Source organism: Wolffia australiana, chromosome 13 (genome assembly GCF_029677425.1).
Source record: "Wolffia australiana isolate 7733 chromosome 13, ASM2967742v1".
NCBI classification, from domain to species: domain Eukaryota; kingdom Viridiplantae; phylum Streptophyta; class Magnoliopsida; order Alismatales; family Araceae; genus Wolffia; species Wolffia australiana.
In genome coordinates, this window is record NC_135847.1 from 12,813,586 (window position 1) to 12,836,274 (window position 22,689).

The 22,689-nt window shown below is 40.0% G+C and overlaps 2 protein-coding genes across 2 annotated transcripts; one reads left to right on the top strand and one right to left on the bottom strand.

The window, feature by feature from the left end:
- LOC144710832 (uncharacterized) lies at positions 1-1,791 on the top strand. Its single transcript, XM_078584648.1, has one exon. It carries the CDS (start codon positions 1,213-1,215, stop codon positions 1,720-1,722), a length of 510 nt encoding a protein of 169 aa, XP_078440774.1. The 5' UTR covers positions 1-1,212; the 3' UTR covers positions 1,723-1,791.
- A 1,804-nt stretch (positions 1,792-3,595) lies between these two features.
- On the bottom strand, positions 3,596-6,457 carry LOC144710831 (glycosyltransferase BC10-like). Its single transcript, XM_078584647.1, has 2 exons — positions 5,493-6,457; positions 3,596-4,453 (listed from the first exon to the last, which is right to left on the bottom strand). The coding sequence occupies exons 1-2, from the start codon at positions 6,003-6,005 to the stop codon at positions 3,812-3,814; spliced, it is 1,155 nt and encodes a 384-aa protein (XP_078440773.1). The 5' UTR covers positions 6,006-6,457; the 3' UTR covers positions 3,596-3,811.
- Positions 6,458-22,689: the final 16,232 nt, after the last annotated feature.

A 22,689-nucleotide genomic window follows, 5' to 3' on the forward strand; every position in this document is an offset into this window, starting at 1 on the left:
CTCTCATTCTCTCTCTCTCTCTCTCTATCTCCCCTCTTCCTCCCTCTCTCCTCTTCCTCCCTCTCTTCCTCTTTCTCTGTCTCTACTCTCTCCCTCTCTCTCTATCTCCCCTCTTTCTCTGTATCTCCTCTCCCTCTCTCTCTCTTTCTCTCCATCTTTCTCTGTCTCTCCTTTCCCTCTCTCTCTCTCTCCCCTCCTCTGTCTCTCCTCTCCCTCTCTCCCTCTCTTTCTCTCCCCCCTTGTCTCTCCTCTCCCTCTCTCTCTCCCTCTCTTTCTCTGTCTCTCCTCTCCCTCTCTCTCTCTCCCTCCCTCTCTTTCTCTCCCCCTTTCTCTCTCTATCTCCCTTCTTTCTCTCTCTCCTCTCTCTCGACACCTATTCTTCCATCTCTTTGATCTCTCTCTCTACTCCTCTTCCATCTCTTTCATCTCTCTCTACTCCTACTCTTTCATCTCTCCCATCTCTCTCTACTCCTACCCTTCCCTCTCCCCCATTTCTCTCTCTACTCCTCCTCTTCCCTCTCCCCCATCTCTCTCTCCCTCTTCTCCCCCTCGTCCCTCACCCCCCTCTCTCTCTCTCCAACTCTTCCCTCTCCCCCATCTCTCTCTCTCTCTCTAATCCTACTCTTCCCTCTCCCCTATCTCTCTCTACTCCTCTTCCATCTCTCTCATCTCTCTAGTCTCTTCTCCTATTCTTCCATCTCTCTCTACTCCTCTTCCATCTCTCATCCCTCCCCTTTCTCATATTTCTCTCTCATCTCTCTACTTCTACTCTTCCATCTCTCATCTCTCTACTTCTACTCTTCCATCTCTCATCTCTCTACTTCTACTCTTCCATCTCTCATCTCTCTACTTCTACTCTTCCATCTCTCATCTCTCTACTTCTACTCTTCCATCTCTCATCTCTCTACTTCTACTCTTCCATCTCTCATCTCTCTACTTCTACTCTTCCATCTCTCATCTTTCTCTCTCATCTCTACTTCTACTCTTCCATCTGTCATCTTTCTCTCTCATCTCTCTACTTCTACTCTTCCATCTCTCATCTTTCTCTCTCATCTCTACTTCTACTCTTCCATCTGTCATCTTTCTCTCTCATCTCTCTACTTCTACTGTTCCATCTCTCCCATCTCTCTCTCATCTCCCTCTCTCTCATTCTCCACTCTTACTCTTCTATCTCATTCCTCCCCTCCCCTTTCTCTCTCTCCTCCCTCTCCCATGGCGCCCCCGCCCCTCTCCGCCCCCCTATCCCTCCTCCTCCTCCTCCTCCTCCTCTCCTCCCCCGCCGCCGCCGGAATCTCCGCGGAGGAATCTCCGACGGCGTACGAGATGCTGGAGAAGCACGGATTCCCTCGGGGAATCTTGCCCTTGGGCGTCTCCTCCTACCTTCTCCGGCCCGACAACTCCTTCCGCCTCTTCCTCGGGTTCAAGAACGACTGCGACTTCGCCGTCGACGGAGGGTATCTGCTCAAGTACAAGAACGAGGTCAGCGGCAGGCTGGACGAGGCCGACGGGGCCTCCCCGGCTCTCAGGGACCTCCGCGGGGTCTCCGTCAAGGTCTTCTTCATCTGGTTCAGCATCACCGAAGTCGTCCGCGTTGGCCGCTCCTCGCTCGCCTTCCGCGTTGGCCCTCTCTCCGCCTCTTTCCCCCTCTCCAATTTCGAGGAATGCCCTCGCTGCCGCTGCGGGTTTGATTGTTCTATCGATTCCTTGTCCTCGGATTCCTAGTTTTTTTTTTTTCTTTTGTGTGCGCTTCTTCTTTTGTGCTGTCAATAAGATTGATTATATCTGTGGTTCTCTGATTTGTGTTTTTTTTTGTTTTTTTTGGGGGTTGCGCAATTCTTTGTTCTGGATCGATCGGATTTGTGAAGAAATTTGCGGCTGCGGGTTTGATTGTTCTGGGGATTCCTTGTTGTTGGATTCGTAGTTTTATTTTTTTTGTGCGCTTCTCTGATTTGTGTTTTTTTTTTGTTTTTTTTGGGGGTTGCGCAATTCTTTGTTCTGGATCAATAAGATTGATTCATAGTATTCATCTGTTAAATTTAAATAGATTTGCGCAATTCTTGATCAATATGATCGGCTGTGGGATCGATTGTTCTGGCGCTTCCTTGTCGTCGGATTCGTAGATTTTTTTTTTTTGTGCGCTTCTTTTGTGCTGTCAATAAGATTCTACATGTGGTTCTCTGATTTTTGTTTTTTTTTGGGGGGTTGCGCAATTCTTTGTTCTTGATCAATCGGATTTGTGAAGAAATATTCTCGCGATTCCTTATCGTCAGATTCGTAGTTTTTTTTTTTTTTGTGCGCTTCTTTTCTGCTGTCGATAAGATTGTACCTGTGGTTCTCTAATTTGCGCTGCCTTTCGTTTTTTTTTGTTTTTTTTTATTGGGGTCGCGCAATTCTTTGTTCTTGATCAATAAGATTGATTCGCTGTATATTGTTCAAAAAAAAAGATTGATTCGCTGTATTCATCAGTTAAATTCAATCAGATTCGTAGCGCCATCTGCCGCTGCGGGTTCGATTGTTCTGCCTTTTTTCTCGGTCTGATTCCGTGATTTGTGATCTCTTCTGCCTTTTTTCTTTTATTTTTGGTGCACAATTCTTTGTTCTATCAACCAGATTGATTCATAAGATTCTTCAGTAAGCTCCCTCTTTCAGATTTCATCAGATTCTCAGATTTCATCAGGAAGTTTCATCTGCCTTGTTTTCAAATTTTGGGCTGTGAGTCTGGCATATTCCTCAAGAATTGTGCTAGATTCTTCCACAAACTCAAGATCGGGGAAGAACAATTTTGCCTGAATTTTGCTTAAAGAACAGAAAATTCTGGTTCTCACCAATACTTTCAAAAGTTCACCTAAATTAATTCTTGAGGGGAAATCTGATTATATGATCAGATTCTTGAAGTCACTGGCGTTGTTTTAAAATATTATTATTTTTTGTGCAGTTCTTTGCGCAACCAACCAGATATTTCCAAGTACTGCGCTCGATTCTCCTAAATTCATTTAACTTTAACCCAAGTTCCCAGAAGAACAAATCAACCTGAATTCCTAAAAAGTAAAATAAGATTTGTTTATTCTCAATCTATAAAAAGAACTGGAGTACAGGGGTATTTCAAGGAATCCAGAACCCAAGTGAGGATCCATTAACTGATAATTCAAAAAAATTATTAACTGATCACAGGAGGGTCAGGCAGCACCTCTCTCAAGAACACTTTAACTGATAAAATAAGACTTGTTTAGTCTCAACATGTACAAGAACCCAATAGAGCATCAATCAGCTGGCAACACAAGGATCAAGAAGCATTCCTCTCAATAACACAGAAGAAATCAACCTGAATTATTTAATCTTGCCCAAGTTCCGTGAAGAACAAATCAATCTGAAGTCTGAAAAAATAAAATAAGCTTCGTTTAATCTCAATTTATACAAGAAGTTTGGAGTCCGGGGGGGATCTCAAGGAATCATGAACCCAAGAGAGAGGATAAATAAACTGATTATACAAGGATCAAGCACCACCCCTCTCAAGAACACAGAAGGAAACCCTGAAAAAAAATCTGGGTCACACCAAAACAAAACCCTTCAGAAATTCATCACCGACTGGCTCATGTTCAATCCGAATTCTGTAAAAATAAAATAACTTTGTTTATTCTCAATATGTACAAGAACTGGAGTGCCGGGGGGATCTCCAGGAATCAAGAACCCAAGAGAGAGGATCAATAAACTAACTGATTACACATGGATCAAGCATCACCCCTCTCAAGAACACAGAAGAAACCCAGAAACCCTGAAAAAAAATGTGGGTTACACCAAAAACAAAACCCTTTTAGAAATTCATCACCGACTGGCTCATGTTCATCAGCGGCTCCAGCGCGCTCGGCGCAAACTTTCTGGCAAACAGGAAGCAAATAGACGTCCAGCCAGAATTATAAGCGCAGGACGTACCATTGTTCCTGATGAACCTGATGAAGGTCTCGTTGACCTCTCTGCGGCCGAAGAGTGCAGGGTGGGGCCCACGCGTTGACCAGTCAACCCAAGTGACCGATCTGTTGGAGTTGGTACCCGGGTCAAACATGTTCAAGAAGGTGGCAATGTAGTGTTCGTCAGGGTAGCAGGACGGCCGGCAGTACTTCCTGAAGACCGCGTAATACTTCGTCTCGGAGACGATCTTGACCGCCACGTGTCGGTTCATCTCGAACCATTCGGACCCTTTTCGCCACTGGTAATGCCAGATGTCGGGGGCCATCCGACGAAGGTAACGGCCACGGCCGTGGTCGGAAGGGTCCACGTAGGATTCCACATAGCTCTGCTCCGAGTTGACCAAGTACTGGTGCACTGTGGAGAAGTTGAAGACGGGGATGCAGCTCTCAGAGAGGAGGACGAAGCGTTCGTTGGAGAAGTCTAGAAGAGCGTTCGCCAGCAGCCGCCTCTCGGCATCCAGCAATGATATTGATCCCCATGAGACACCCTGCAAAAGGAATTTTGATTTTGATTTTATAATGGAATTTGGCTTCAAATACATTTATTATTATAACTTTGATTCTGGAAAGAGACATCGTTTTACTATATATATATATGGAATTTTTTGTTTCTTTTTCTCTTAAGAACTTGAGGCCATAATAAAAAATTCTTGATATAATATGTTATTGTGGCTTTGCCTCGAATATATTCATGATGATGATGTAAGTTGATTTGTTTGATCTGCAACAGAGACTGTTTTATTATAGATGGGGTTTTCTCTGTTTGTTTGTGTTACGAGGGGTAAGTAGGAACTTGAGGCCATAGTAGGCAGTCCCACAAATAAATTATGGACATTATATTATTGGTTTCTGCTTCAAACACATATATGATGATGAGGATGATGATGGTGATGTATGTTAATTGCTTTAATCAGCAATAAGATTAGGTCTTTTTAGATTTATGGAAAATTCTGTATTTTTTCTTCGAGGATATGTAGAAATTTGAGGACATTATGGCAGTCTTACCAAGAAATTTGCGAATTTTCCATAATCATGGCACGCCACAGAGCGCAATTGTCTTACTTGACTTTTTATATTTCTACAAAACTCGAGGGTCCAATAGGCGAACGATATAGAGCAAACAACTGTATTTCTCAGACCATCAAAAAGCAAACTGAAATAACAGCGGTCAAAATTTTAACTACATTCTTTTCATCGCAGATGGAGGTTTATTGGGTTTCAACAACTACAATGTTGGTACCATATTTCTGTGGAAATAGATAAGTAAAAAAAAGTAAATCAAATACCATTTTTAAGAGACATAAGCCGCTGATAACTAGATCAGTATCAATTATTTATCTGGTTTTCAACAACTTGTCTTCTTGCCAACCATATTTCAGTGGAAATAGATAATTAAAAATGGTAAATCGGATACCATATTTAAGAGACATAAGCCACTGATAACAAGATCACTATCAATTCTTTATCTGATTTTTCAACAACTTCTCAGATATTAAAACCCAAAAAATTCAACGTTGACGAACGTACCTGACTAGGAATCTGACGACCATAGAAAGGAGACGTCTCAGAGACGTTTAGCCTATACCCTGGGAATGCATGAACGTACACTGAGAAAAGACCTTCATGCCCTTGGAAAAACCTCTCCCACAAGGGCAAAAGAGGCAGAGAACCTCTGGTCAAGAACATGAAAGCCACCTTGGGAACCCTCTTGAAAGGAAATTCAGCTTTCTTGGGCACCATGGATGCTCTCCAGAAGAGCTCTTCATCACTCATTTGATGATTCAATTGCTTCGGTTCGATGAAATTTTCAATTCCCAAACACCCATCAAAGAAATGAGTGGTGGGAAAGAAGAGCTCCGTCTGAGATATGAAATACTGACTGAAATGGCCGTTCAAAGACAACCCAATAATCCCACCAAACATGAATATAACCAGCACAGTAACCAGCCTTATCACGCCCAAATACCCATCCTTTCCAGACATGATTGAAAACTGTTCCATGTCCTTTTCGTAAGAACAATTCCTAAACTTTGGCTTCATTCCAACCTCCCAGAAGAGCCACCCTTGGACGAAACAAATCCAATTACTCTCTTGAGATGGTGAAATAAGACAAGGAACGAAGTTTCAACCAAGAACGAAACGGGTTGATTCCAAATCGCTTTCAAAACTGACCTACAGATCCAGAACACGTAAAATTTCCGGTTTTTCCGACTCCGCTGAGAAATAGACAAATATCCACCTCTAAAACCGCGTGTGAAGGATCAACAGGAAGACGCGGAAATTCGACCAAACCCAGGATTTGAACGGATCAACGAAGCCAAAAGTTGAGAAATTTCGCTGATTTAACCTCGCATTGTACTTCCAGCCATCTGCAAACCTTCATAAAAAAATCCCATTTCTGATATCAAACAAGGAATAGAATCAAACCCGCCAACCTTCAAACAGGGGCAACACGCTACGCAGAAAACCGCGTCTTCCCCTTCTCTCTACTATGAACTCGGCAGGAAATAAGGAACTAGTTAACACGCTTAATATACATGCGACATTTTTATATATCACCCCTCTTTAAATCTCGTATTAGCATTTAAGAAGTCTTTTGAAAAACAGTTATTTATTGACGGTTTTGAGTGGCATTTAATTCAGGTGATTATGTGTTGTGATTATTTTTTATCATTAAAAAAGTTTCTTTTTTTAAACACGAACATTTAATTTGATATTACTTAATGTTGAAGATAGTGGGTCCAAAATATTTAACTGGACCCCATAAAACCTTAGCTCCCTTGTAATTTAATAACACTTGCTAAAACTTTTTTTAAAATTACCGGGTGTGAGTGCCACTTATAACATCGAAGGGTTGCTTTTTAAAGGCCTTTAAAATGAAAATTAATTTTACAGAGAACTGGTTAAATTACAGAAACAGACACAGAAAACCTCAATTCTTATGTTCTTTAGATTAACAACGTGCCGAAACCACAGGTTTTGAACATCATTTAATTCAAATTAATATGTTTTGCGATCATGTGTTGCATACAGATGGATTATGTTAAAGAGAGTTGGTCAAAATACTAAATTCCCCAGCAAATTTAGACTCTAGTTGAAATATTTTGTTAATTTTAAATTACCGGTTTTGAATGCCATTTAATTCAAATGTTTTTGCAAGCCACTTAATTTGAAATTATAGAATTTTACAGAGTTGGTTAAAATATGAAACTGGACCCAAAAAACCTAAATTCCTCTGCAAACATTTAGAAGTTTTAATTACTGATTATGAATGGCATTTATTTCTGGACTCTAATTTTTCGTGATCACTTTATATCGTGAAAAAATCAATTTTTGAGAGCCTCTTAATTGACCCAGAAAATCCAAATTCCCAAAAATATGGATTTTCTAAATCCCTCCGGAAACATTTTAAAAGTTTAATTACTGTTATTTAATTCCGGACTATAATTTTTCCTGATTATTTTATATCGTAAAAAAAAATGATTTTTGAGAGCCTCTTAACTAACCCAGAAAATCCAAATTCCAGATAAAGTTTGAAAAAAAAATTCGGATGTTAGGTCATGTGATGTGTGCCTAAAAAAGAAGCTGGGGCCCACCGGAACACGTGTTTTGCCAGCTGGAGCTTACGTCACGGTTGAGACGCGACGTGCCGCCAACGTGGCAGCAAAAGTACACGTGGCGACCTGTTTTAAAAGGAGATCGTGTGGTGGTTATTCGATCCTGATCGGACGATTCTGGCCGCACGATCTGTGCGCCCCGTGGGATTAGTATTATATGCAAAAATTATACTTGAGACGTCATTAGAATATGGTTCTAAGACCGACGACAGAAAGAGAGAGAGAGAGGGAGAGAGATAGAGAGAGAGAGAGAGAGAGAGAGAGAGGGTGAGAGGAAGAAAGAGAAATTGAGAGAAATCGACGGAGGAGGGAGAAAGAGAGAAGAGAGAGAAAGAAAATAGAGAGAGAATGAAATAGAGAAAGAGAAATAGAGAGAGAATGAAATAGAGAAAGAGAAATAGAGAGAGAATGCGAGAGAGAAAGAGAACAGAATGAGAAATACAGAGAATGAGACAGTGAGAGAAGGAGAAGAAGAAAGAGAATGGGAGAGCAGAGAGAGATAAATAGAGAGAGAATGAGAGAGAGAGAGGGAATCAGAGAGAAATATAAATAAAGAGAGAATGAGAGGAAGAGAGAGAGAAAAAGAGTGAGAAATTGAGAGAGAATGAGATAAGATAGAGAGATAGATACATAGAGAATGAGAAAGTTAGAGATAGAGAGAAATAGAGAGAGAGAGAGAGAGGAAATGAAATAGAAATAGAGGAAGAGGTAGAGATTAAGAGAAAGAGAAATACAGAAAGAATGAGATAAGATAAAGAAATAGATAGAGAGAGAATGAGAGAAGAGAGCAAGTAAGGAAAAGATAAATAGAGAGAGAATGAGAGAAATGAAGGAGACAGATTTTGAGAAAGAGAAATAGAGAGAGAATGAGAGAAATGAGAGAGTTAGAGAGTGAGAAATAAACAGAGAGAGAATGCGAGGAAGTGATAGAGAGTAAGAGAAAGAGAAATAGAGACATAATGATGTAGAAAAAGAAAAATAGAGAGAAAATGAGAGGGAGAATGAATTAGAGAGAGAGAGAGAAATAGAGAGAAAATGAGAGAGAGAAAGAGAAATAAAGAGAGAATGAGAGAGAGAAAGAGAAATAGAGAGACAAAGAAATACAGAGAGAATGAGATAATGAGAGGAGGAAGAGAAATGAAAGAGAAAGAGAGAGTTAGATAGAGAATCAGAGAGAGAAATAGAAATAAAGAGAGAATGAGAGATTCAGAGAGAGATATATAAATAGAGAGAGAAACAGGGAGAGAAATAGAAATAGAGAAAGAATAATAGGAAGAGATAGAGACTAAGAGAAATGTAAATAGAGAAGGAATTATAGGAAGAGATAGAGAGTAAGAGAATATAAATAGAGAAGGAATGAGAGGAAGAGATAGAGAGCAAGAGAGAGAAATAGAGAGAGAATCAGATAAGGTAGAGAAATAGATAGAGAAAGAATGAGAGAAGAGAGAGTAAGAGAAAGAGAAATACAGAGAGAATGAGAGAAAAGAGCAAGAGAGAGAGAAAGAGAAACATAGAGATAATGAGGGGGATAGAGAGAATGAGATAATATAAAGAGAGAATGACATAATATAGAGAGAGAATGAGAGAATGAGATATAGAGAGAAAAGAGAAAGAGAGAAAGAGAGATATAGAGAAAGAGATCAAAGAGAGAATGAGAGCGAGAAAGAGATCAAAGAGAGAATGAGAGCGAGAAAGAGATCAAAGAGAGAATGAGAGAGAGAAAGAGATCAAAGAGAGAATGTGTGAGAGAGAGAGAGAAAGAGATCAAAGAGAGAATGTGTTGTATGGAGAAAGAGATCAAAGAGAGAATGTGTGAGAGAGAGAGAGAAAGAGATCAAAGAGAGAATGTGTGAGAGAGAGAGAGAAAGAGATCAAAGAGAGAATGAGAGAGAGAGAGAGAAAAAGAGAGAGAATGAGAGGGAGTGAGAGAATGAGATATTATGTATTGAGAATGAGAGAAAAGAGAGATAAATAGAGAAAGAATGAGAGGGGAGAGAGAGAAACAGAGGGATAATGAGAAAATATAGAGAGAGTAATAGAAACAGAGAAAGAAGGAGAGGGAGAGAGAGAAAGATAAACAAAGAGAGAATGTGGTGCTGCATGCAACCACATACCATCACCGGATGTGACACCACTATTGCAGGAGACGTCACGTGTCATGGCACGTCGCCAACATCAACTTAAGACCCCAGATCCGAGCGTCATTTCAATTAAACTTGAATTTTACAGTTATTTAAAGTTTTATCTTTCCTCCGAGGCCTATATATAGGCCAATGCTGTGTTGAACTATTCGGTGATTTTTCTTCGGAATTGAAGTTTTCTTACTCTCAAAGAAATTGTCCTAGTCTTGTCTCCACTGCCGCCACCACTGCTTACCACCTCTGTTGCCGTTGAGAGGAGACCTCCCTACTTGCAGTCCTTCTTAGAGTGAATGCGGCTCGCAGTTGCCGCCGTCCAAGTAGCCCCCGTGCCTCGACCACCCGCGTGGCTCTACAACCACAACCAATGCACGTGCGGTTCCATGCATGTGGCCAGCGCCTGCACAACCCATCTCCGGGTGTGATGCAGGATGACTAGGGGATGACGGGGTGATGCAGGGTGGCTAGAGGAGACGGGGACATGGTGACAATGGGAACCAGATACTAGGATGACTAGGGGAGGGATGGGATAAAACAGACCAAAAATCACACGATCGAATTCGAAGATTTAAATCCGGTGAAAATAACGATGGTGCAGCCCCTTTCCTCGTCGAGGTTGGGAATAATGTCTTACAACCACTGCGGTGAAAAAAAAGCAACACGTTCAATAAATCCTAATGGCGATCGCTAGAAGATTCAAAGACCTATTCAACTAGTCGCTTGAAGATACAAAATCCAATCAAACCCGACACAGATTGGACCGTCTGGTATGACATGCTTTAAGTGTCAAGGACGTGGCCATAGAGCTTCCTAGTGCCCTTCCCGAGCTCTACATATAGGACAAGAGTCTATAGAGGGTGAACCTATCTTGGAAGAACAACCGATCAACGTAGAAGAATATAGGATAGATAACAATGTGGTAGATGAATTTGTGCACAAAGATGGGTTGGTGAGTTTCATTGGCATCACTGACTGCCCGCCATCCCATCCTCGTCATGATCCATCTACGTCAGTTAGGGGAATTGTTCGATGCAACCTTACCCAACCATCTATTGACAATTCTGCTTTGAAGACATCCATATTTTACACTTATTTTAAGATTGGTGATAAGATGTGCAAGACGATCGTAGACAGCGGTAGTTGTATCAATGTTGTATCCGATGTTATGACTTCAATTTTGGGATTACCATTGATTGATCATCCTCATCCTTATTATGTATCTTGGATCGATGCTACATCGATCCCTGTAAAGAATCAATGCCTACTCCCTCTAAAAGTCCAATCGTATGAGGAAGAAGTATTATGTGTTGTGTTACCCATGAAGGTAGGAAGCATTATCCTCGGTCGCCCATGGTTATATGATAATGACGTACACATTTTTTGTAGGAGAAATACTTGCTCATTCCTCTATCAGGGTAAGAAAATTACATGGCACCCATATACATACAACCCATAGAAACCTTCATCGAAATCTACGTCATTAGGTCTATGCAATCTCAACGGGGGCCAATTTCAGAAGGAGATAGATGGTGAGCTGTCTATTTGTCTAGCCATGGTTCCCGATCATTCCTCTGAGAATTCCACACCCCTACCACCAGAGGTTTCCCAATTACTAGCTGAATTCGAGAGCGTCTTCCCCGATGATTTACCTAATGAACTACCACCTATGCGTGAAATTCGGCATGCCATTGATTTCATTCCTGGATCATCGTTGCCAAATCTACCCCATTATCGTATGGATCCCACGCAATATAAGGAACTTCAGCATCAAGTCCAAGAGCTCTTGGACAAGGGATTTATTCAAGAGAGCCTTAGCCCATGCGCCGTACCTGCATTGTTGGCTCCCAAAAAGAATGGGAGTTGGCGCATGTGTATTGATAGTCGAGCCATTAATAAGATCACCGTTAAGTATAGATTTCCAATCCCTTGTATTGATGATTTGTTCGATATGATGGCCGGTTCAAATATTTTCTCAAAAATTGATTTAAAGAGTGGTTATCATCAAGTCCGAATCCGTCCTCGAGATGAATGGAAAATCGCATTTAAAGTCAAGGATGGCTTATATGAGTGGAAAGTCATGCCTTTTGGGTTGTCGAATGCTCCTAGTACCTTCCAGCAATTGATGAATGATAACACCCTAAATTCAGTTTTTATTTCATGCTATTAGCACAATTTTATGCATTTAAAGAGCTTAAAATGGGGTTATTATCATCTATATTCATGAAAACACTGTTTTCAAGTGATTTCTGATTTTTCCTTAATTTTTTGTTAATTCTATGAATTTTAAGGGATTTATTTGAGCTTGAAATAATTATTTTGGAATGAAAATGGCAAGTTTAATATTTAATTTTGAGATTTATCAGTACGGGATGAATCAGTGAATTTTCTAAAATTTTCTAGGATTTTTTAGAATTTTCTAGGATTTTTCTGAGATTTATTTGAAGAAGAAATGCATTTTTTCTAAGAAAAAAAGATATATTTATAAGAAAAAAATTGAGTATTAAGTATATTTTTGAACTTTGAAGGGCTTTTTGTAAAATTTCGTTGCAATGATACCCTCAAAACAGCTCTCGGTCATGGTTGCAGGCGTAAAGATATTATTTTAAGTATTCTAGGGTTTTATTGCAATTATATCATATTTGTTTTAATGTTTTTTTAGAAAAAAATCAGAGGAGAGAGAATGCGCTGAGGACATATACACGATTACTTGTGGGTGGCGTCAGGCGGCAATTCCAACTCTTAAGGAGGACTTTATTACAAAAGTGTTAGAAGGATTTTCGGACGTCTGACGTGGCCTCATCACCGCCGTCGGATTAGCATCCGACGGCACCTGATGAGGGTCAGCGCCGGGAGGTAAGTTCACTGCCCGCGCAGTGCGAACAACGCGCACGCACGGGCGGTTACGTGGCGCTTGCGGATTCACCCGCGTTGCGAGAAACGCATGCGAAGGCGCATGTTATATTTACAATGCTGATTTTTTCACCTTTTTCTATCTTTCTATTTTTATTTTTGCCAAGGGGTATGTGGTGCAACGAGAATGCACCCCCCTGAAGAAGTTGAAACGTTGCCGCCAATCAAAAGATGACACCTCAGCGAGTGGTTAGAAGAAGAAAAAATTTAAATAAATGATTTAATCCAATGGTTAATATTGGTTAAAATTCATTTATTCATGACCTTCGATCCAGAAGTCCGATTGAGATGATTTTTTTATGAATTTGCTTGTCTTAATCCCCTCTTTCTATTTATTTAATTGAATCATTGAGATCAAGCCTATATTGATAGATAAAAATTAATTACTAATTAGGGGTAAAATAGTAATTTTTGCCATTTTACCTAGGTGTAAAAGCCGAATTTTGCGAGGAGGGGGTCATTCTTGATGGTGCTCTATCATAGCTGCAAGACAGAGAGGAGCTCTAACTTGGATCAACCTATATGGTACCTTTTTCATGTTTGTAGTTGAACTTTTAGTGTATTTTGGATGATGTTTTAGTGAAATTTCTTCTTCATTCTTCTTGATCTTGGTCTGAACTTCTAAATCGCTAGGCTTGAGCGGAAGGTACAAGCCCTTACTGAGATTGAGAGGAGAGAATGAGAGATTTACCTAGCTATTCCAAGTGCACATTAAAAAACTATAAAAAACTTCAATTTCTTGGAGAGTAAATTTCCCTTTGTATTATCTAATTGGGTAGTTATTTCTGAATTATAAGACCTACAAAACCAACAAACTCAAATCAAAATTTCCCTCTCAACCTCTCTAATTGACTCCTTAGACCTTTTTCTTTGGATCAAAGAAGCCAATTTAGAGCTCCCTATTTCTTCTATTCATCCCATCTCTTCTACCCCCCTTTCTAAATTTTTCATCTAATTAGGATGATTTGATCTTCAGTGAAGATCAAATTAACTCTCATTAGGGTTGAATTACCAAGAAAATCATCAAATTGAATTCCTTACTAGCTTCCCTTGGATGACACTCGTACTTATCACTACACATCTTAAGTAGAGTTTTTATAAATTTTATTGTATAAGCTAAAATTGACAATGACAAGGGTTAAAAATTGCATAAAATTTACCCCTATTTTTGGCTTATCAATGAACCACATCCTTAGACCATTCATAGGAAACTTTGTTGTGGTTTATTTTGATGATATACTCATTTATAGTAAATCCAGGAACGATCATGTCCACCACCTACGCCTAGTTTGTGAAGTTCAAAAGGCCGAACAATTATATGCCCATCCAAAGAAATGTTCATTTCTTGTTGATCATGTCTCATTCCTTGGCTTTATCTTATCGGCACAAGGTTTATCCGTAGATCCAGCAAAAATAGGTGCCATAACCCAATGGCCGACTCCTAGAATCGAGAGAAGTAGTGGTAGAATCGAGAGAAGTAGTGATACTATTAGGTGTTATTTGAACGGATGACTGAGGGGTAGGAGCCGGCGCGCGATGTTCTATAGGAGTACGAGTTGGAGTAGAAACAGGCGCTGGGAGAGCGAGAGGAGGATTACGATGGGTTGTCATGTTAGAATAGTTAGAATAAGATCTGTCACTATGCGCGGGACGACCGCTCACGATGGGACTACCGTAGAGGGTTTGGCAAAGCTCTGGATCCTCTACGATCTGATAGGCTTGCTCTAGGGTGGCTGCTTTTCAAACAAGTAATTCAGTTTCGAGGTTAGGATTCAACCCTGTTCTAAAACGGGAGATGACGACTCGCGGATTCTCCTCAAAGCGACACCTCATATAATATTCGTCAAATTGGGTGATATACTCTGAGATGGGTCATCTAACTTGCTGTAATTTATGCCATTGATCTAGGAGGTTAACTAAATAGGCGAGGGGAACATATTTCTCTCGTAACTTATCTTTCATTTGGGGCCACGTGTCAATCGGTGCCTCTCGTCGGTTATAGATAGAAAATTCAAGGTTCTCCCAAAAGATTTTGGCTTGACCTCCTAACCTCATTTCAGCATATTGTACCTTTTGCCATTTGAGCATATCGTACCATTTGAAATAACTATTAAGCTTAGACTCCCAATTTAGATAATCATTCGGGTCCCTAGATCCCTCATAATATGGAACATCGACTTTGACACAACTTTGAATCTAGTGCCAATGATTATCGTGATCTAGACGACGGTGATCGCGAGGCGGTGCCCAATCCTCGGGATGATAGGGATCATCCAGTTCAAGACGATTCCCATTCCAACCTCGGCGCCTATCGTTAGGCGAATAGGGATCATTCCGGGGGGGATGATTCCTATCACGATCTGGGATCCTCTCCTCCGGTAGTTAGTAATCGTCTCGGGGAGGACGATTTCCATCTTGTACGGGTTTCTATCCGTAGGCGGATAAGGATCGTTTTGTGGAGGATGATTCCTCTCACGGCCCAGGGTTCTATGTTAGGTGGATAGAAATCGTCTCGACGATTGCTATCGTAGCCCGGTGTTCTAGCCTCAGGAGGAATCAGATCGTCTCGCTTGTGATGATTCTGATTACGACCCCCGAATCTATTCTCGGGTCGATAGGGATCATCGGGTTTGTGATGATTTCTATCGTGTTCCCGAGGTCTAGGTTCAGGCGGGTACGGGTCTTTGCAATCACGGCGATGCCTATCACGACCTCGATTTTCTAATTGGTAAGTTCGCTTACTAACCGCATTGATAGAATTGGTTAGACGATTGTCCATGTTGGTTAATCGTGTGTTGACGTCATGAAAACCATTCTGAACAGTGTCTAACATGAGGTCGACATCCCCACGTGAGGAGGATGGTAGAGCGGGTGGAGACGAATCATGGCTAGGAACAAAAATCTCATGACTATCTAGGGATGGTTCATTCATTGGAGCAGAGACTGATAACTTGCAAATTAACCGGATTAATTGATGAATTTGACATCATATTCATGTGTTTTAATGACCATATTTGCATGTTATCATATTAACATGAAGATAAATGACTTACACTTTGATTTCACTATTATTTCTAATTTATATAATTTTTTACGTGGTATTTAACCTCATTTCATTAAAGAAATATTTGTAACAGGGCCTTAAATACATGGCTAAATGTCAGTAAGGGCTTTCCTGTTTTTTTTAGAAATTTTCACATATTTTTATATAATTTTCTGATCATTCTATAGCCAAGAAATGATTATTTAAATAATACATATTCTATTTATTTGGCATTTTATAATATATTTATAAATATATCACGTGGCATCCACGTTATTCACCTGAAATTCGGGCGAATCAGTGGATGCATTTTTTATATATAAATAAGAAGAGCATTATTAGCTCATTAAGGCATCGCAATATGCGATGCCATAATGAGCAATCATTAGCTACAAAGAAGCGAATGGCGCTGTTGGCAAGAAAAGTAAAAAAAAGGTAAATTTGTCTTTTATTTCGTATAATCAATGACTGGAGAATCGATAACTGCGTGCATTAAATGCACACAAGAATCGAATCCGCAATTATATATATATATATATATTCCTCGTATGCGGGATCGAGTAGCCGCGTGAATTAAATGCACGCGGTAATCAATTCCACGTGAATTTAATAAAAAGATGGCCACTGCAATACACCCGTCAATTTTCTGCGTGCATTAAATGCACGCGGCAATTGATCAGCGAATATTATAAAATAGCGGTAAGCTCATCGTTGTACCTTTTTTAATTATTTTTTAAAAACGGCGCTGACAGGGTGACGTGGCAATTTTCTAGCCATTTAAACACAGGAATCATTTCTCCAATGATTGCACGCTTCGGATGCGGATGACGACGTGTCAGAATGTGATCTGAGAAGGGGGGAAATGAGAAAAATTTCGGCAACCAATCGGAAAATGCCATTTCCTAGCTTCTTGGAGGAGAGATAAATTAATCCAACGGCTAGGATTAATCCTCAGTAAAACCTTGATATCTTGAGATCTAGACGTCCGATTGGGCAGAAATTTTGAGAGCATGTTTGTCTTTTCTCCCTCTACAATCCAAATGGTCGGATCTTTAAATAGAGGTCTGGAAAAGGGTGAAATTTACTTTTTGAGGCTCTCCCCAAGGATTTGGCCAGGAAGGACACATGAGTTACTTTGGAAGTTGATAGAACTTGATTCTGCATTCAAAGTTGTAAATTTCTGATTTGTATTTTGAACTTCTTCTTGAGAGATTCTAAAGCACCTTGGCATGGGCGAAATGTACATGCCCTAGAAGTTTTTTTGAATGAAATTAGCATTGCATTTTGAGTCTCATTCGAGATCTAATTCTAAATATTTATTTTTAATTAGATTTGGAACAATTCTGCATTTTTAAAATTTTAAATTAGGGTCGAATTTCACCTTTTCCCAAATTCTTCACTTTCTCTCTCTAGGTTAATTTGTCTAATTTCTCTCTCTAGATTTAAAAATTGATTATTTAGAAATTTAATTCAATACATAAAAACCTAAAATATAAAATTTTATCAAAAAATTCATCCATCTTGAAGTCCAATTTCAAAATCCCTTTCTTGATTATTAAATTCCCAATTTCAATTCATAAAAATTGTCTTAACATTTTATAATAATTGGGAAATTAATAATCCGAATTAATCTGATATTATAATTAAAATTACACTATCTTGAGCTTTTTGATAACAAATATTTAAAATGAAAATTAAGTTTTTACTTAATTTTCATCAATTAAAAACCTCATAAGGTATAATCAAGGTTTATTAATTTCAAAATTAATTCATCCTTGAATTAATTCATTAAATATTAGATAAAAGTTCTTGCTTGCTGCCTCCCTGTGGTTCGACCCCTTGCGTGCTCTATACACTGTATTTAGTGATTAAGGGTATTTATAAATCTAAACGCAAAATCAACGACGTATTTACACATTATTTTTTAGGTTTATCGGAGACGCGTTTGCCTGAACGCAGATGCATGCAAGACGTGATGATGAATGAATGACATCTACGACTGTGGAGTAGGTAGGTGACACAGGTTGGGCTTTGATACCAATTTGATGCATGATGACTAGGGGATGACGGGGTGATGTAGGGAGGCTAGAGGAGCTGGGGACAGGGTGACAATGGGAACCAGATACTAGGATGACTAGGGGAGGGATGGGATAACACACGACCAAAAATCCGGTGAAAATAATGATGGTGCAGCCCCTTTCCTTGTCAAGGGCGGGAGTACTGTCTTACAACCACCGCTGTGAAAACAAAGCAACACGTTCAATAAATCCGAATGGCGATTGCTAGAATATTCAAAGACCTATTCAACTTGTCGCTTGAAGATTCAAAATCCAATCAAATCCGACGGCGGTGGATGAACACTCGAAGAGCACTGGAAGAAGAACACGAACACCAAATAGTGTAGAAGTACCTCTGCACTAGATAGTACATGAAGAGGCTGCGGGAAATTCTCGACGCGTCGTTGGCAGGACAATTGATGTGCACTTTGACAAGGTGTCACGGATGAAGGATCTAAAGCCGAGATGCTAATTGTAGGGATCGTGTGGGTGTGAGGTGGTTGTGCGCGCGGGCGGTCTGCGGGGGCGGTGGCTTGCGTGGGCAGCGGCCTGCGTGTTGGCGGGCTGCCTACGCGAGCGACGGCCTATGCGCGGGCAGGTGGAGGCCTGTGCGGGCAGGCTGCCTGCGTGGGCGGGCGCCTGCATAAGCGGGCCTCCGTGAGCTACGGTCTGCGTGGGCAGCGACCTGTGCGCAAGCAGGCCTGCGCGGTCGGCCGCCTGCACGAGTGGGCCTACGAGGGCGATGACTTGCGTGGGCAGCGGGCCTAGGCGGTGGGCAGCATGAGCGTAGGGTAGCGGCCTAGGGACGCAGGCGGCCAGGGGCAGGGCGACGGCCTAGGGCACGGGGCGGCAGTCGAAGGCGTAGGGCACGGCGGCGATCAGTGGTGGCGGTGACCGGAATGGGATGGGGAGGATAGGGCAAATCTTCCAAGAGGAAAGAAAACTTCAATTCTTGAAAATATATTCACCAAATGTTTCTTGCAACATTGGCCTACATATAGGCCTAGGAGGAAAGAGAAAATATGAGAAATAAAATAAAGTAGATGACGTGTTATCGTGTCGCGTCAAAGGGTAGTTTTGGATTTGGCGTTGACGACGTGTCATGATGCGAGGCATCTCGGATGACAGTGGCGGCGTGACCGAAGATGGTGCGTTGACGTCATCGCCACGAGGGTGTGTTGCCCATGCGACCACCGTGTGCAACTGCAGCTCGCGCAGCCACCGTGCACAGCTCTTTCCTGCGTGGCCACTCCACAGATCCACCACCCGCGCAGCCACCGCATGGAGGCTCATCCACACTACCACTACGCACAGTCATTGCCCGCACGTTCATTGCACGGAGCCACTGCCTGCACCGCATTCTGCATCGATCTGCTTCATACTCCTTGCCCGGTGTCCACACATGCGGTTTACTGTTTCGTTTCTACTATTCCCTTTTCCCAATCCATGTTTTCCCTAGTTGTGGCCAAGAAGGGTCTACCTAAAATGATCGGAGCATCTTTAATATCATTTTCCACCTTCATATCGACAATAATGAAATCAACAGGGAAATATAATTGTTCTATTTTGATAACAACAACTTCCAATAATCCATAGGGCTGTCTAGTAGAACCATTTACTAATTGTAACTCTAAAAAGATCGATTCTAATTCCCAATTTTTAAATTTATCATATAATGCTTTTGGCCAATCAGTAGCCCTGATTTACTCATGCATTGTACAATCAACTTCTACATGATCAGCACTAGAGCAATAATGGCAAAGTGAAGTATCCATTTGAGAAGGATGAGAAGAATTAGGATATTTTAAACTATCAATGTGTGTAGTTAGATCGGAAAGAGCTTTTACTAGTTCAATTTGCATATCAAGTTCAATGACACTCAAGTCAATCATCCCTCCACTCTTAGAATTTGCACTTCTCCCATTATGATTAAGAGCAGCATAATAATCATCATTTTCTACTAGTGTTTCTAAAATTTTGAGTGCTTTGTCTAAATATTTATGCATAAATGTACCTCCACTGGTGGCGTCAATCATCTTTCTGTCTTGATCTCGTAATCCTGCATAAAATACATATTTTCTAATCTTCTATCCCGTGGTTTGGACATTTTTGGGTTAACTCTTTTAACCTTTCCCATGCTTTACCTAAGGATTCATCTGGCACTTGACAAAATTCGCTTATCACTCATCGATATGAATTTTTCTTTCAAACTGAGTAGAATTATCTTAAAAATTGATTTCCATTTTCTTTCCATGAATCCAAATTCAGAGATAGAGATGTTAACCAGCTTCTAGCTTTATCTCTAAGACTGAACGGAAATAATCACATTGACAACCTCATTCATATCATTATGGATGTGAAATGTTTGACAAATCAAAGATTATGCTTCCAAATTTTTATAAGGCTCTTCTTGAGATAAACCATGAATGTTAGAGAGTGATTGAATCATATGGTGATCAATTTTCAAATTTGAGCCCTCATTTATAGGTGCATTAATCTTAGTGAGTGGCTCTTTTACTAAAAGAGCAGAATATTCGTTTAATCTACGCCTTCTATTGCCTTCATTTATAACAAAATCCTCATGGTCATCATTTTGATTATTTGAATCCTCTCCTCTATCTCCTTCACTTTCATTCTCATTTTGTTTTAGCGATCGTCTTCCGTTCATGATGAGATATATCCTTAAAATTGTAAAAAATTAAAGAGTTTTTAAGATGAGACTTGTACCTTTTCTCCGTGTCTTCGCGTGTCTCATGTAACTGATTGCACTGCTTTAGTCATGATTAGTGATAGAGAGAAAATACCTAAATAAAAGAAATAAAATCCTTAATGGCTACTGTTCATCAGCAATGGCGCCAATTGATAATCTCAAATTTAGGGGTTATAATTCGTCATGGTAATTGAGATTATTCAATAAAAATATATTTAATCATATTTAAGAATATTTAGTTAGTGATGAGTACGGATCGTCTCCACAAGGAACGATGGTTAAGAAATTAATTTCTTAGTATAGTGGTGATCAACGCGAAAAGAGATGAAGATGAGAGTAGAGTGTGTGAGCTAGTGATCTTGAGTAAAAGGATGTAAGTTATATCTTGAGTAAAAGAAAAAAGTGAACGTGAATTATGCGAAGCAATATGGGGTTGAGTTAGATAATGTGAAGGACACGATGGTGGTCGGGTGTGTGAACAATGGTAGTGGTTGAATGCAGAATGGTGTGATGGAGAGCATAGAAAGGCAATACAAGAAAAGAGGATATAAAGAAGTAAAATGCAAGTAAGAAGATGAGGATGAACCCTAATTAAGCTAACTATGATGTCAGGAAAAGAAAGAACTTAAGGCGAAGACACTTATCTTAGATCCTTACGTTTCGCCAGGATCACAGAGGTTTAAGAGTGTCGGTAAGCTCCCTGTCTTCTCCAATGCTTCTCCCCACACACCCAGGACACCAATAACACACTTGATGGATCTCAAAGCTCACTATCTTTCAATCAGCCCACCCAAGAAGGAAGAAAATTCAAAATAAATTGCACAGTGATCCAGGACTCTATTTATAGATTAGAGGGCATGGATGGAAAGAGAAGTGGAAGATGAAGTAGTGCTGAAAATTTCAGCTCAATAAGAGTTGTAGATCAAATGTTATGGATGTTTGAAGTTGAGCCAATCTTAGCCCTCGATTTCTTTCTCTCCTCGTTAGTGTCGCTGATGCTTCCTCGTTTTCTGTTTAAGTTAAACACTCACACCACTTGAGATTCTGCATCTCCTCCCCTTCTGCACGTGCGCTTTTCGGAGTCGCTACGTTTACATGCAAAAGGACAAAAAGCAAAAAAGAAAACAAGAATGAATCATTCTTTCTGGAGGCTAACGTGGCAGCGTGTCAGCGCACACCACGTCACCCTGTCTTTTCTGTTCTATTTTTTCTTCCTTCAGCAGTGGATACGAGCACGCCACGTGTACATGAGTGGGCCATGTGTACACATGGTGCCTCGTCGTGTGCCCACATCACTCTCTGTTAGAAGTGAAAGAGAAACGGAGAAAGCACTTTTATGTCATTTTGTAACTTGGTCACCGCGTGTATTCATTGCGAAAAAAATGCCTATTTTTTATTGGTTCAGGGTGCCCTGTGCCAGAGAATTTTAAAATTCAATGCGTCATAAATAAATGTAATAGTTGCTTCACGAATCGCGAAGCAATGATTGCTTGGCTAAATGATTGGCTGTCACCAATCATTAACTAAGTTAATGATTGGCTGCCGCCAATCATCAACGATTGCTATGACTCGTCATCATTTGAAGAATCAGACGGTGACACGTGGCAGCGAGATAAACTAAAGGCTAAAATCTCTTAAAATTCATATTAAATAAAATTCAATCCCAAAAAATACAAAAAAATATATTTTTTGACTTAGAAAAATCGTATTTTCCAATTTTAATGTCGACAAATTCCAGAAAAATAATACTCTGTTTCAAAGATTATATTCTTTTAGAATCTATTGTTGGAAAAATCCCCAAAAAGTACATAAAAATGAATAAAATTCAGAATATCGTCTTAAAAATAAATTTTATCATATTAAACTTGACAACATGAAAATATAAGTGATTTTATGCAAATAAATGCGTAAACATGATCATATTACAGTTTTAGAAATGCATGATATCACAAAGATTATAATGAGATGGTTGGAAAAGGAAATTGAAACATAAAAACTAATTATAATAATAAATAACATTTATATTTGAGAAATCACTAAAATTGAATAAGATATAAAAGGGATAAAATGATTGGTGCAAAATAAACTTAATTAAAGAAAAATAGAGGTACAAGAATGGGTGAAGGAAAAAAGGAAGAGGATGAAGAAATAATTAGATAGAAAGTAACCACAATGTGAGTTTGAAATACAAAAAAATATAGAAAGATGTGGATAACAGTTTTTGATGCAAAGAAGGCAAGCATGAAACA